Source organism: Fukomys damarensis, unplaced genomic scaffold (assembly GCF_012274545.1).
Source record: "Fukomys damarensis isolate Sample0158 unplaced genomic scaffold, DMR_v1.0_HiC HiC_scaffold_19, whole genome shotgun sequence".
Classification (NCBI taxonomy): Eukaryota; Metazoa; Chordata; class Mammalia; order Rodentia; family Bathyergidae; genus Fukomys; species Fukomys damarensis.
Genome location: NW_022900931.1, coordinates 5,123,386 through 5,139,220, shown reverse-complemented (window position 1 = coordinate 5,139,220; position 15,835 = coordinate 5,123,386). Strand labels below are relative to the sequence as shown.

The 15,835-nt window shown below is 52.6% G+C and overlaps 1 protein-coding gene across 11 annotated transcripts in view; it reads right to left on the bottom strand.

Moving 5' to 3' along the window:
• Positions 1–3,851: 3,851 nt before the first annotated feature.
• Positions 3,852–15,835, bottom strand: part of Efcab6 (EF-hand calcium binding domain 6) — a 210,288-nt gene continuing 198,304 nt past the window's right edge. For 3 of the 11 annotated variants that reach the window (XM_010634367.2, XM_010634369.3, XM_010634372.2), the window contains 5 exons: positions 11,679–11,912; positions 9,945–10,095; positions 7,719–7,903; positions 5,337–5,486; positions 3,852–4,486 (listed from right to left, as the gene is read on the bottom strand). In XM_010634367.2, coding sequence (XP_010632669.1) covers positions 4,364–4,486; positions 5,337–5,486; positions 7,719–7,903; positions 9,945–10,095; positions 11,679–11,912 — 843 coding nt within the window. In that variant the 3' untranslated portion in view covers positions 3,852–4,363. Of the gene's footprint in view, positions 4,487–5,336; positions 5,487–7,718; positions 7,904–9,944; positions 10,096–11,678; positions 11,913–15,835 lie in introns of those variants that run through there. The other 8 variants (XM_010634377.2, XM_010634368.2, XM_010634375.3 and 5 more) reach the window with 5 other exon arrangements.

Sequence of the window (15,835 nt, the reverse complement as noted above, 5' to 3'; positions counted from 1 at the left end):
GGTGGGAAGCAGTTGCCTTTTGGCTTTAAATTCCATATCCATAATGACACTGAACATCTTCTCATGTGCCGGGTTGCCTTCCATGGATATTCTTTCATGAAGTATTTGCTTAGAACTTTGCCCTCTCTCCTTTAAAACAATGGGTTGTTATCAAATTTTAGGCATTGTTTATATTCTGCATACAGATCTTTTCTCCTGGTCTGTAGGTCGTCTTTTTCCTGTCTTAGTGTCTCTCTCAGAGCAAAACTTTAAAATTCTAAATCCAATTTAGCGTTCTTTTATTTTATAGATATTTTTAGTGTTGTATCTAAAACTTCATTTTCAAACTCAAAGCCATGCAGATTTTCCCTCGTGTTTTTCTTTATAAGTTTTATGTTTTGCATGCAGGTTCATAATGGATCTGGGGTTGTTTTCGTAGCACAGGTGAGGTGTAGGTTAACATTCACAGTTTTGCACATGAACATCATTGTTCCGCGAGTCACCTTTGCACATCTGACTACACTGGTGTGGTTCACTTTGGGCTCTCTGTCCTGATCCACTGATCTGTCTGTCTGTCCTTTAGGCAATGCTGTACTCTCCTGATCACTGTAACTTTTGAGTAAGTCTTGAAATCAGGTAGCCTGAGTCTTCCAATTCTATTTTTCTCTTTTGGGTCTATTTTGTCTATTCTGGTTCCTTTACTTTTCTACACACATTTTAGAATTAGCTTGTTGCTGTCTATCAGAAATTCTTGCTGAGATTTTAGTTGAGACTGCATAGACTCTACCAGTCAAATTGTGCAGGGACGTTTTAACAACTGTCTTCCAGCTCACGCACACCATTCATATCTCTATTTATTTGATGTTTTACTCTTCAGGCCCTCATAGCTTTCACTATACAGATCCTGCAGAGATGTGTTAGATCCCCAAGTGTCTTCCTGGGAGGGGCCATTATATTTGGTGCTGACTTTCAACTTTAATTCCAGTTGTTTGCTGATGGTACACAGGTAGGCGGTTAACTTTTGTATACTGACCTGGGCTGTGGTTTAGATCTAGAATGAGCCCCAAGGCTCATGTACTGAGAAGCAGGGCTTCTGGATGGTGACTGGGTCATGAGGGTGCTGTACTCATCAAAGCTAAATGGGCTGTTAGGAGGTAAGGTCCAGTTGGAAGAAGTGGGTCACTGACGCCCTGACTTGGAGGAGTGTGCCTCCCACCCCAGCTTCTTCCTTCTCCCTCTGCTTCCTGGCTGCTATGGGTGGACAGCTTCCTGGCACACACAACCTCCACCATGCGTTTCTGCCTTGGAGCCAGCCCACCATGGACTGAAACCGTGAGCCAAAATAGACCTCTCCTCCTTTACATTTCAGGTGTCAGACACTGTCTCTCAGTGATGAGGAAGTGACTGAGACATGTGGTAGCTCAGTCCTGGGGGGGTTTGGCAGGTTCTTCGAAATACCCTATGCAGGTATATGAGTGTAGATGCACTCATATCATGGAGGCTGACAATTTTTGCCAGTTTTCTTGTTGCTTTTTTTGGAGAAGGGAATTCTTTGGTGGCCCTTAATCTGCCTTTTTGGCTGATGTTATCATTATGATTCCATTTTATCTCTTATCTCCTTTACTGATTGATATATTTTTACCTTTTACAAGTATATTTATGAAATATGTTTTTAGCAGCTGCTCTATAAAAATATTTAAAAATAATTTATGTCTTCAAATAACATCACACTGTTTCCACATAGTACAAGAACCTTCTAAAAGTACAGATTTTTTCCATTCCTCCCATCACTATTGTCTTATTTTAAATGTGATCTGAACATAGTGCAGTCACACATTTTGCTTTAAACAGTTCTCTTTTAGTACTTAGGGCATAAAATATTTTATTTCACAGTCAGTTATGCTTGATGCTCACTGCTTTAATAGATCCCGATTTCTGACAATCATATTCTGCCTACAGAACTCCTTTGAACATTTCTATTAGAGTAGATCTCTGACTGTGAGTTCTTTCAGTTTTTGTGTGTCTAAAATATTCTTTATTTCGCCCAATTTTAGTTATGGAATTTTGGCTTGACAATTTTTCCCCCAGTACTCTGAAAGTCTTAGCGATAATCTCCATTGTCTTCTGGCTAGTATGGTTTCTGGTGAGAAGTCTGCTGTCGTTGTTGTCCTTATCCCCAGGTTCACAGTGTGTCTTTTTTCTCCATATGACTTTACAGTGTTTTCTTTGTCTGCAAGAGTCTAAATATGGTAGGTCTGGCTGTGCACACAAGCACGTGTGTGTGTGTGTGTGTGTGTGTGTGTGTGAACCCTGCCTGGTTCTATAAGTTTCTTTTCTTTTTGTCTAATGTCTGTAACTAATTTTGGAAAATTTGTAGCTATCATTTACTATAATATTTCTTCTTCCCTATGCTCCCTTTTTTCCCTCCCTTGTGCCCAGTCACGTGTCTACGTCAGACCATTTCATATTGTCCCATGGCTCAGGTATTGCTATTTTTTTCTTCCTTTTCTGTGTTTCAGTCTGGGTTCCTGCTACTGACTTGTTTCCAAGTTCACAGGTTCTTCCTTTGGTTGTGTTAATTCCAGTGAGTCTGTCAAAGACACTCTACATTTTTGTTGCAATGGTTTGAAGCATTTCCACTTGATTTCTTATAGTTTCATCTACACTAAAATTTCCTATCGGATCATATGTGTTGTCTTCCTTTTCCATTACAGCTTTAACAGATACATCTGTTATTTTAAATTTCTTTTCTGATGGTTCCAGGACGTCACATCTGAGCCTGATTCTTATGATTGCTTTTGCTCTACAGACTATGTTTTCAAAAAATTGCCTTTGGTATGTATGCATGATTTTTTTTTAATTGAAAGCTGGACTTTGCTTTTTGAAGACAGTGTATCACCATACAGCCTAAGCTGGACTTGAGCTTGTGATCCTCCTTTGTCAGTTTCCAAGTGTTTGAAAAAGCTGGATATTTGTGTATAGCAGGGCCCAGCAAACTTGCCCTATAAGGAGTCAGAGAGTAAATACTTTTGGGATTTGTGGGCTACCTGTCGTCACTTGCTTTTTCTTCCTCCTTCTTCTGCTCTTAAAAAATGATGGATTCACAAGGCTGCTGAATGGTACCAGGCTGTGTCTCAGCCTCAGGAAGCTGGAGAGACTGCCTGGGAGAAGTAACTTTCGATTGAGTTTTAAAGGAAAAGTTGGTACATCCTGAGGGGCAGATGTGTGTCAGTGGGGAAGCACAATCCCAGCAAATGCCGGGACCAGGGCACACGGGCAGGACACAAGCCCACCCTTCACCCCTTACACCCATCCTCCACCACGCATTTGGATAGGTTAGGAAGGCACTTTCTTCTTCTGCAAGCTTAGTAATGAACTTGTAATTTCTGGGGTGTAAGGACAGTTGGCAGATACCAAAGTGCTTTCCAGAGCTCACTTGAAGCCCAGCATCACCTGATTTTTGTTGTCAATCTAACAGCGCCAAAATGAAATAATCACAGTGTAGCACTAATTACTAGACATAATTACAGCTCTTCGTTATAATAACCCGACCTCCAGTGGTGGCCGGTGGCTCTGGCCTGCTGGCCTCTGGGGAGACACCAGGCCCTACCCTACAGTGGTGGCAGATAAGGTGACGAAAATGTCACACGGCAGGGTCCTCAGTTGCACATGATTTGGTTAGATACAAATCTCCAGAATTACAAAGAGTGCAGGTGTCCCAGTGTGAGTCGATTATGGAGAAAGCTGAGGTGAAAGAGGAATTCCCAGCCCTGTCACTGCCCGAGGAACCAGACAGAGTGGAAAGAGCAGCAGCCGTGTCAGACCTTTCTGGCATTCAGAGGATGAGGCCCTTTCAGTGGCCTTGGGAGGGCTGAGCCCAGAGCCTGGATTGTCTGAGGTATGAGGTATTCTCTGGGGGTCAGGCTGGCCAGTGACAGAGGAGGGACAGCTAGCGGTGTCCCCAGGACAGAGATGCACCATGAAGACAGTGAAACGGGTTGCAGAAGTCTGTCCTGTGCTCCAGGATGGGGACATTGGTGGGTAAAGGAGGTGACAGCCCCTGGGAGGATGGAGCAGAGGCCTGACAGGCAGCCAGGAATACAGTTCCCAGAAATCCCCAAGTTCCTAAATATTTTATCATTAGTAGTTAAGTGTCAAAGAATCATTCCTGCAAAGATTATTTTATTTGTTCAAACTAATGAGGTTGCCCAAGCCCAGCAGGGCCTCCTGGTGGCAGTGGAGAAAGGAGTTTGGACTCGCAGGCTGGGCTGGTGTCTGCTCTGCAGACGCGCTGGGAAATTTATCAGACCCCTTGGTTCTATGGCTTGGTTAGTTGCAGAGACAGATGGGGCCCGTCTGTTGTTGGGGTGTGCTTCGGCTGTGCCTACTGCAGGAAAGCCCGGAGGAAGTCGTTGTAGGCGACCTTGGAGGACAGCGACTTGTCGTAGTACTCGAGCAGGTGGAAGAACTCCTCCTCAGAGAGGTTGATGCTGAACTGCCTCAGCACCTGGGGACAGAGGAGGACCGGGGCTCCCAGGCAGGGCAGGGCTGTGCCTTGCTGTGCCCTGCCCACTGCGGCCCCCAGGTACCAGCCTGCAGCTCTGAGGGTTGGGAAGCAGCCCCAGGGCATCTGGGTGAGACTGCAGGACAAGTAGGAGTCACTGTCCCCCCGTTCCCACTGGCCTATGCAGACCAAAGGTGATACCTGATGGCTTCCCGGCAGGACCTGAGGGCTGCCAGCAAGGAGGGGCTGCAGGAGACCCCAGCACGGTGGGGTCCCCGGCAGAGCCGATCAGGACAGCTGACCCACAGGTGTAGAGTCTCGATGACATGAGAGCAGTCAGTGCAGCCCACGGTCCCCAAATAACCTGCTCTATGCTGCCCTCCCCCATGCCCCCAGGAGCAGCTAACGCAGCCTGTCCACTTCACCTGGCCGGGAAGCAAAGGCAAAAGGATACCTTGTGGTGGGCCTGTGTTAAGACAGCTGACTCAGAGGTTTTGGCCACTGAGAGCCTGGCCTGGGCTCAGCCTGGCCTGCGGGGCAGCCTGTGTGCTGCAGGGCCGGGCTCACTGCGCCCACAGCAGGGCCACTCTGCTCTTTGGGGTTTGCAATGAGACTCAAGGTAGAGGCTTGGACAGGGCTCGGGATCAAGGTCCAGGGTGGCCAGGGGCCTGGGTGGGTACAGTGCTTGCAAGGCCTCTAGAGAAGCTGGGCCAGCAGTGCCTGTGGGTGGGATTTGGGGGGCACAGAAGTCACTGGACACGTTAGGGAGGGGACTGGAATCGCAGGCAAGGCAGACGTGGCCCTGACAACTCGGGGGCCTTGAGGAGGTGCAGGGCCCCTCAGTGGGGCTCACCTTCCTGAAGTTGTCGGTGCTCAGGAACCCCGTCCCGCCCTTGTCGTAGGCCTTGAACATGCGCCGCATGGGCCTCCAGCAGTGCAGGATCTTGGGCTGGATGCGCAGCAGAGCTGCATAGAAGGAGGATGTCTCGGCGCCAGCTTCTTTCTAGGAGACAGAGCGGGAGGAGCCTGGGAACCGGAAGGTGGGTGTGTGGCCCAGTGGCGAGCATAAGTGAGCTACAAAATCGCTTCCTCTGTGTGCAAGGACCCTGGGTGGTCCATGCAGACACAGCCTCCTTCCACACCTGGAAGGAGGGGGTCCCTGACCCCATTTCACAGATTTCGGAACAGAGGCTCATCCTGGCAAGCTCTGACCCCAGCATACAGCTGGCCATGCCTGGCCAATTTCAATGTACTTTGAGAAGAGAGAGAGAGAGAGAGGGAGAGGGAGAGGAGAGATTGATTCCATTCTGGGTCTTCTGGTAGGTTATTATAACGAAGAGTGTTTAAAAAAATCGCCAAGGTTGTAATTATATCTCGTAATTAGATAGTGCTACACTGTGATTATTTCATTTTGGTGCTATTAGATCGAAAGCAGGATATTTTAGCATGAGTTGGCCCCAACACATGTCTGAATATCACAGAGGTGAATGGTAGGCAGTAACATGTAACACATTTTGGGGGAGTTTCATTTTAACATGGTGCTACATAAAACAAATTAGCACTGAGTTAAATTGCTTTCAATTTTGATATCATTTAGCACCTATGATGGAAACTCCCCAGACATGCCGGAGCTCTGTGAGCTGCCAATCTGCCCAACAGGGGGGTCCGCAGGCTGGAGACAAGAGGGTTCTTGGCTCTCCCCACTCTGGTTCCCACTGCGTCTGGTGCTGCCAGCCCCACCCAGGCCCTCCGGGGTGACCCTAGCACTGCAACAAACCTCAGTGCCCAAGCCATGCCCCCAAAGGACACCTTCCTGCTGCTGACATGTCACGGAGAAGACTCCCAAACGGCCAGACAACAAAACCTTTTTGCTTCTCTGCAGGGGGACTTGCAGCATGAGCACCACTCTTGTGCAGTGGAGGCCTCAGTAGCTGCCTGAGGGACAGGGGTCACGACCAGAGCCACTGGGGCTGTTTCCTGGGAGGCCATGAGAACAAGGAGGAGTGCTCGGGCTCCACGTGCCTCCTCATGTTTGTGGGCCCCGCGAAGCTCTGTCAGAGGCAGTGTCTTTCCCGTTCATGGAGGAACTGAGCCAGCCCAGGAATCGCCTTGACTTCACATTGTTCACACTTCGGTTGTGAACTTGTCCCCTGACAAGACTTTGCCACCGGCTCTTGCTTGGCTGTGCTGGAAGCTATGTCAGGGTGTTTCCTGATTTTTGCACATTACAGATCCAGCTGAGTAGAGACCTTCTGCGTGGACTCTGCTCACCTGTGTGTGGGATGAACCCACACACTCCCACACCTCCGGTGCCCGCAGCTGGGATCAGCCGTGTGTTTCTGAGTCCACAGTGCCGGTTGCACTTGCTATTTGATGGAGCTTAGTTTAACACTATAGATAGAAGACGAGCTTGACATCTATTTTCTGACTTCATGTTTGGTCTGATTTTGTTTCTTGAGCCCGGGTCTCAATATTACTTCAGGCTGGCCTCGAGTGCATGTTTTGGAGAGACTGGAGCAAGACACGTAGTGACAGCACAGGGGATGCGTGAGATGTGAGCTTCCGAAGGTCAGGTCCAGAAGACCCTCGGCCTCTTGCTGCTATCTCTACAACTTTAGATCTTTGTCCCTCTCTGAAGAAACTGGAAAGGGAAGTCCCTCTGACCCCACGCCACACTCCAACGAGGTCTCCTGCCCATCTCAGGATGAAATGGGTGCATTCTGTGTCAAAATGCGCGAGTCTGCCATGATGCCCCCCTACACACACACACACGCACACACACACACACACCACTCTGCCTCTTACGTTAACTTGGAGGGTGTTATGTGAATGGCTGACACCACGTCTGCCCTTCTGATGTTTCCACTACTCTGAGAAGAGCCACCAGAAGCAGGTGTCTCCAGACTCAGGGTTCCAAGGGAGAGAAAGGAAATCTCTTAACTTACTCCCAAGAAAGTACATTTCTGAGCTGTCTTCAGTATCCCCGGAGCCTGCCGGAGCCCTCATTAACCCCTGGCCCTGGCTCCAGGTGCCAGTCCGGACGCGCAGAGCCCGCAGACTTCTGCTGCCTTCCCACACCCGTGAGTTGGGGAGGAAACGGGGACAAGGCTCTGCCAGGCAGGGCTCGTGAGATGTGGAGGACCGGCAGCAGGGCAGGGAAACAGGGATGTGCCGTGGTGACAAACTGAGAACACGGCCCCCGTCACCCACCGCGGTACCGGGGGATGCCACGTACCATCTTGTGTGCGTTCTGGATCTTCATGCGCTGCGTCAGCGAGGTCTCCCTGGCCCCGAGCAGGAGCACACAGCTCTGGATGAAGTCGCAGTAGGCAAACGTGCCATTGTTCCTCAGGTCGTACTTCGCGAGGAGCTGCTGGCGCTCCCCGACGCTCACATCCAGGCGGAACTTGTGCACGAGCTCTGCGGAGGAAGGGAGCGCGTCGGCTGCGCACGGCTGCGCACCCTTCGCTCTGCCGCGGGCCCGGCTCATCCCACCCTGCAGAGCCCGGGGCGGCTAGACACAGACACACAGTGAACTGTCACGGGGAGGGGTCCCTGTATCCTGCCGGCCCATGCTGTCCCGGTCATGGCGCTCCCCGACGCTCACATCCAGGCGGAACTTGTGCACGAGCTCTGCGGAGGAAGGGAGCGCGTCGGCTGCGCACGGCTGCGCACCCTTCGCTCTGCCGCGGGCCCGGCTCATCCCACCCTGCAGAGCCCGGGGCGGCTAGACACAGACACACAGTGAACTGTCACGGGGAGGGGTCCCTGTATCCTGCCGGCCCATGCTGTCCCGGTCACCAGAGCTACGGTCACAGATGAAGACCGCAGGAGCCAGGATGAGAGGGGGAGCCACGGTTCCCAAAGGACAGAAGCTGGACACAGGGGCCAGGGGTTGCCTGGCAGGGGCCGGGCAGTGAGGACAGCATTCAGACTCAGCCTGCTGACCTCATACCTTCCGACTGTGCAGTGGGGACATGCTTTGGAGAGTCAGGCTGCGGGCGCGGGTGCATGTGTCAGCTTTCATTCCAGTGACACCTGTGATCTGTAAACCTGGCTGGAGCGTGGGAACCCCTGAGAGCCCACTGCGGTGTCAGGGTTTCAGCCTGGCTTTCTGACGGGAGTCATGTCGATGCCGTCGGGGGCTGGCATATCTTAATGCCAGATATCAGCATCCACCCCACTCCTACCCCCTCGGTACCAGTACTTGTGCGCAGTTACCGTCCCAGTCATAAAGACAGGGCTGGGTTTGGAGGGACAGCTCATGTTCAAAAGAGACTTGAGTAGGATAAGATTTTAGTGCAATGCACTGAGGCTTTGATTTGACATCGTGAAAGAACACAGCTCCAAGGCTGGAGGGGAGGCTGACAGGGAAGTAGGCACAGGACAAAGGATGTCACTGTGCACTGTGGAAATGAGGGTCTCTGCTGTGCACAAATAGGGACGGCAGATCTCAGGGCCAGTGGGACTGACGGAGCCCACAGGACCCAAGACATCCGTCTGGCACACCCCTCTGCAAGGTGGATAACGCAGGAGGACTTGAAAGCTTGTAACGTTTTCTAGTGTTGAATTTTGAATGCTACTAAAGTCTGGCAAGCCCACCAGAACAATGGGTAGGTGATTCACACGACATCAGTGTGAGAAAGAAAAGAGCAAGAAGAACAGGAACAGCAGCACAAGTTAAGGTCAGACAAGTGGAACTCACATGGGCATTAAAACCAACCCTGCTGACCTCTCTCTGGCCAAAGCGCAGCTGATGGGACACCGCTTGGTTACCTCTGAATCCATGTCTCTGTATTCATTTTTTTAGCATTTTTATAGGAGCAGTTAGAGAGTATAGAGCCTGTTTTGTTTGTGTCTTTTTAGCCATGTAAGTTAGGATGAAGTCATTTTTATCAGTATTGGAGGATCCCAAGGAAAACAGGAGCAGAGGGAGGTAAGCAGGTGTTCAGCAGAGGGATGTGGCCCAATCCGTGTTGCTGTAGTGTAAAATGTTCCACAAACAATGAGCAGTGATTAGTGGGAGTTTACATCCAACTGGTTTCATTTTAAAAGCCTAGCAAAGTGATCAGAAAAGAAAAAAAAAACACCCAAAAGAAGGTGCTAATGTGGGTGGAGCCTCAGGAGTGTCCACCCACCCTCCTCTACCCTCTATCTGTCCCATCTGCATCACCCACGGCTTGAGTTCCCACCTGTCACCTGCTCTCTTCCACCCGGCCCCCTCCCTCCACTGTCACGGTCTGGGGACATCCACATTCTCCTGGTGACCACAAGAAAGCCCGCTGTCCAGTGCGGAGAGTCTGACATGTGGGTGTCACAGCCTCCTGCCTCCATCCCGACAGCACAGGTCTGCTGATCTGCCATACCCGCGCCTCCATCCGAGTGTGAGGCTGCGCCGGGTGAGAATGGCTTTCTGCAGGCAGGGGTGGTAAGGTGGCACAGGGCATGGAACCGCACAAACCCAGGAAGTCAGGCGCAGTGATGGTCCCCAGCCTTCCCACGTCCTTCTCCTTGCACTCCTGTAGCAGCTCCCGCCAGCAGCCCTGAACCTGCTTCCGGAGCCGGCTCTCGATGGGCTCATAGTTCTGCAGTGATGGGGTGCCTGCCGGGGTCTGGGGGAGGGACAGAGGTCTTTTCACGTGAGGTTCCCAGGGCACACAATGACAGAAGTGCAAGCAGGACTCGGGGCTTGGAGTTTGCAGGATCACAGCCCGTCTGAGCTCAGAGGGAAGGTGGAAAATAGAATGGAGACACACTCTTACAATTTAGCTTGCGTTTCCATCAGTGGGGCAGGTCTGAATATTCAAAACGGTTTTGGACATAAATACATAGCCAGGGTCGAAGTGTCAGTGTTGCAGGCTGTGTGCATGCGTGTGACATGCGTGCAGGCAGTGCGTGTGAAGTGGCATGGTTTTCACTTAAGGAAGGGTCTTATCAAAGACAGGGATCTGTTCAGCATCTGCACAAGGCATCCAATCCTGGAAACACAGAATGTCCATTATTTTGAAATTATGGGGACCTTCATTGTATTTTCCATTTCAAAGGAGCTGTTCAGTCCGGGCCAGACCTTCTCCTGACAGGAGAAGACCTCCCTCAACAGGTGTGAATCAGTACAGTACCAAGCCCACGAAGCAGACCCCAGGGTTTCCCCCTGGTTCCCCTCAACCCGGGCCTGGTGTCCGAGTAGATAGCCGCACCCTTCCTCAGCTGCTCACACCAGACTTCCATGTTCCCCTGCTGACCCCACCTCTCCACCCTAACCCAATCTATCGGGAACCCTCTTGGCCTTGTTGGGGAGATGCATCCAGGGTCAGGCCCCTCCCCAGCTGCCTGCCAGCACCCTGATACCAACCCTATGGCCTCTGGATTGGGCATAGCCATCTTCCTCCCTGCTCGTTTCTGCTTGTCCCTCCCGTGTCCAGTGTAGTCTCCAGAGTCCCTCAGCCCATGTCCCTCTGCTGCCCAGGGGACACTAGAACATGTCCTGCTGCAGTCCTGGAGCTCAGAAGTATGAGAGGGTCTTGCTGAGCTAAAATCAAGGTGCCTGGATTCCTCTGTAGCTCTCACACTACTTGGCTGGTGGCGCCTCCATCAAAGTCAGCAGCGTCAGGTGGGCCTTTCTCAAATCGCTGCTCTCTGGGCCTGATTCCCCAAGTAAAGACTCTCATGATCCCCCTGAGCCGGCTGGATCCACCTGGGCAACCTGTCTTCCAAAGCCAGCTGCCCAGTGGCTAATTCCCTCTGCAAACTGAGGCCCCTCCCAGCACGGTGACACCCTTGCAGATCCCAAGGATCGGGGTGCAGACACTGTGCAGGCCCTTTGCTGTGGATCCCTGGAGGCACCTGTCACATGGCAGTGATTCTATACTGCACAAGCGCCCACGTGACCCGTGACATCTCTGAGGGCCGCTGTGCCCCGGGCACCATGACGGCGGCACGGTGTGTGCGGGGACGCATTCTTCCACCCTTCATCCCTGGACACGTGCCAGCCTGGGCACCTCCCTCTTGTCCCGGCCCCGCCTTCCCCCTCTGCGCCTCCCCCTCCTCCTCGCCCACCCCTCCATTCCCTCACCTCCACCCCTCCCAGAGAAGCAGCCGCTGAGCCCCCCAGCCCGTGACTTTCATGCTGTGCCCAGGGGAGGTTTGTGGGTCTGCTGTGAGATGGTGTGGGGGGCTGGGCGGGGTGCACACTCACACAGGGGTGACTCCGCGACTTCAAGCCTGCCCTCGGGTCGTGTGTGGATGGGGAGACGGCAGACGACCGGGTTCCCTCCGAGATCTCGGGGACGCTGCTCCCCCTCTGGGCCCGGGCCGAGTCGCCCGTGGCTGGCGGTGTGGCTGCCCTCTCCGGGCCGAACCTGCTCAGGAATTCCTGGTACTTCAGCCTCCCCTTGTCATTCACGGGCATCTTGCTCCACAGCCTATCAAACTGGGAGAAGCAGAAGGCATCCCGAGTGTCAGCACGGACCCGGCAGGAATCCCAGAGCCCCCACCTGCGAGGTGGGGCCGTGCTCGCGGTATTGGCAGGGGCTGAGGCCTGTGAGATGAAAAAATTACAAAAGGAACAAAATAAGCCCATTTGGCCTGTGCTCGGTGGAAGCCTCTGGAAGACTGGAAGAGCCAAGGCAAGAGGATTATTCATGGCTTCCGCAGGACATTTTTTAATTGAATTGGGCCCTTCGTGAGCCATTTAAGGCCATTAAATCTTGTGATTAGTCACAGTGACTGAGCCACAGTGTATGAAAACATTTTAGGAGAAAATGCAAATCAAAGTCCTGGCCCACCTTCGTCCCAGGGAAGCCACATCTGACTCATTTCTTTTCCTTCCCCTACACCTGACTTCGGCAAACAGCTCACCAGGTGACTCTGCCTCAGCCACCGAATTTGCATCCACAATTTATTTCACCCTCGGGGCCAAGAATGTCTTCTTGCGAGATGAAAAGGGAGCGTTTGGAAATCCGGAGAGAAGTTTATGGCTTCGTGTTGTTGCTATCAACGCCACAGACTGTATCGGGACCACACACGGCATCAGGAGCACCAGGCGTCCTAAATGAGCCACTTCTGATGAGCTGAGGGCTTTCGGGGAGCCAGGAAGCATGGGAACTTGCTTCCAATTCGATTTTGTGCACAGCCCTAGAGCCTGGTAGAGCCCGGGGATTCAGCACAGGCTGAGGGAGAACCAGCCGGGGACAGAGGGGAGGAAAGATGGGGTTCAGGCTCCGCCTTTCCCTTTTCTATCCAAGCTCCAGCCCCTGGCCCTCAAGGCCAGGCTAGGTCAGAAACTGAGTTTGCTTGTGCGTCTCCACCGAGTTTTTCCAAAAGCAAGCTATAAGCGAGAATCTCTAGCTGTGCGTGAACCCCACGTTCCTTTTGGCCTCCACACCAGCCCTAAGCTGCCCACTGCCACCTGACCTGTAGGTCCCCGGACAGGTGACGTTCGGTGTGGGACTCACGGATGGCTGCCACCACGGCAAGCACATTTGCACCAGAGGTCGGTGGTGGGGAGGTTAGAGAGGATTCCGAATCCTGGTTTAGGAGGAGGGTGGAGGGTTTTGCAACTTTAGAACTTATAGGAAAATAAGAAGTATGTTGAGAATGCAAAAGATTCTACCAAAAAAGGTCGAAATGAGATGCACAGAGTCACGGTTTCAGATACCAAAAGGTCCCCCCTAGTGCTCTGCTGAACGGCCCCACTTCGACACAGGCCACTGGAACCCAGAGCTTCTGAGCACCTGCCCACTGCGGTCACCTGCCCACTGTGTCCAGGTGGAGCCTCGTCCCTGAGCCCAGCCGCTGCTTCTGCTTTGGAGCTGTGCCTAGGAATCCCCCACTGCCGGCAAAGCCTGGAGCCTCGAGTGCTTCTCGGAGACACTGGGTACGAACTGAAGCTGCTCTGCTCGCCCTCCTCCTCCTCCCCTGGCCTCCTCCTGCTGTTGGTCCTCCTGCTGCTCTTCCTCCTGCTCCTTTCCCCTCCTCTCCTGCAGGGCCTGGAGGTGGGGCAAATCCTCCTGCCTCTGCCCCGCACCTGGGTCTCACAGGCCCTTTCTCCTCCTTACCCCGCCTCTGTTTCTGGAAAATGTTGCGTCCCTGTAGACGGGCGGTGGATGCCACCAGATCCTCGATTTCTCAGTGCCTGGCCTCATTGCAGCCACACACAGGATGTCACCGGTGTGTCCCTCCTGGAAATCTCAGTCATCAACACTCCCCTCTTTGGCCAACACTGTATCCCTCTCCACTGCCCCACACCATCTGCACTGCTTTGCTCACTCTCCTTATGGCCTTGTTCCCCGGTCCTCACTGCGCTCTAAAGAAGCTGAAATTCCACACGATGACTTTTGCTTTTCCTGCCTGGGCCCCTCCCTGCCCTGACTCACCTGGCAAAGTGGCCAGTGTCCCTACGCACAATAGTAACGAGAGAGTAGTCAGTGTCTCTCAGAATTTCCTTGGGTTAAATTCAACCAAATATCAGCCCATAATGAAATGAAAACTACCGAATACATGCAGAAGCAAGTCACCAGGGACATGGGTTGGCCAAGACCATAAGATCCTCATGACCTGGGGGGAGGTAAGGGGTGAGGCTTTCTTCATCAGAACACAGAGAGGTGGCCGAATGAAACTCAAACCCGCCTGCTCTGTCTTACATGGGCTCTGGGCTCAGACCTCATTTCCCACCCCACTACCTGGCTGCTGGGTGTTCACTCCCAGGCCTCCTGGTTACAGAGCAACCTCTCCCCTGCCCCCAAACACACGCCCCAGCTCCCTACCCTTTCCAGCAAACCTGCCCGTTTTTGTTTTGCCTCTAGAGCGTCACTTCTAAGAAAACCCCCAGAGAAGGCAGATCCCAGGAGGGCAGCTATTGATCTGTTTTTCACACTGGCTGCACACTCACAGCTCCTGCGGCTGGAACGTCCCCTCTGCTGCTTTCCTGTCTCTAGGAACCCAACATCCGGGAAGCCGCTTGCCCTCCACCCAGGTATGCCTGTCATGGCCTCGCTGGTACAGCCACGTCAGGGCAGGCAGCAGCCTGCAGCTCGTGAGTACCATAACCCTCGAGTTTCGTGTCCCCAGCCCCACATGCACCTGTGGGCCCCTTATCTGGACACAGGCTGTCTCTGGGCGCTCCCTCATTGCCAAGACATGTGGCCACGTGCCTGACAACTTGCAGGTGTCCCAAGTGTTCAGCCAGAGGAGGCAGAGCTCAAGGTGAGGAGAGGGTTAGGCTGAAGTTGAGCGCGGGTGGACAGAAGGGGCCTGGAGAGCCTGGGGATGACCAGGTGTCCCCACTCCCTGGGGAAGACACTTGCTCAGAGAGGTGCAGCAACTTGCCCAAGGCCACTGGTGGGGGAAGGGCTTTGTTCTCCTGGAGCAATTTTCTCACTGCCTGGGGTGTCTGCTTGGAAAACAAATCCAAAGTGTTTAACAACTCCTTTCCTAAGTGGCTGCATAGAAGAGTTTGCACGCAACACTGTGGACTGATCTGCAACAGCCTCGGAAGGACAGGCACCACCGTGAGGGGACCGGGTTCCAACAGCCCATTATGGCCCACTTTCCACACAGCTGTGAAGACGCCGCAGTCCTCACCATCTGCCCAGGACGAGGGCTTGGGCATATCACAAGGACAAATTCATTGTGTCATACTTTAACGGACACTGTGCCTTCCACCAAGGAGGTTGCTATGGTCATAATTAGATGTTTCGGGAAGGCCCGGGGCACTCATAGGTGGGGCTTTTGGAAAGTGCCCTGATCGCGGGGCGTGGCCCACTTGCTCCTAGGAGGCGGGGTCTGGGTGGAGGTGGGTCACTGTGGGCGTGGCCTGGAAGGGTTCCGCTTCCTCCCCGGCTCCTCCCCGCACTGCCTCAGCCTCATGCCTGCCATGCCCTGAGCGACTTTCCTCTGCCATGCCCTCTTGCCTTGGAGCTAGCCAACTACGGACTAAAACATGAGTCAAAATAGACCTCTCTTCCTTTAACCTGGGAGTGCTGGGTATTTTGTCCCAGCAGGGAGGGAAGTGATGAAGACAAAAGTTATTGGCACAGTAACTCACACAGGAAAAAAAAAACCCTATGGGTCTCTGGGGCAAAGCAACCTTCTCCATCAGGGCTCGATTTCTGCTAATCACCCCCCAATTCGAACTACGGGGCACTTATGCCAGCGTCTGATCCTTAGGCAATGTGGACTGTATTTGAGATGTATGAACTTAGTTTTAGGAAAGATAATTTAAACCTAAGTGCTTAATTTTGTTGGGAAGGGCTTGATTGCTGAGGATGATGAAGATTTTTCAGTGGAAAATTAAAACCAGAGTCTCTGTTATGAATGCGAGGTGTGTCAGCACATCATTAATTTATATCAATA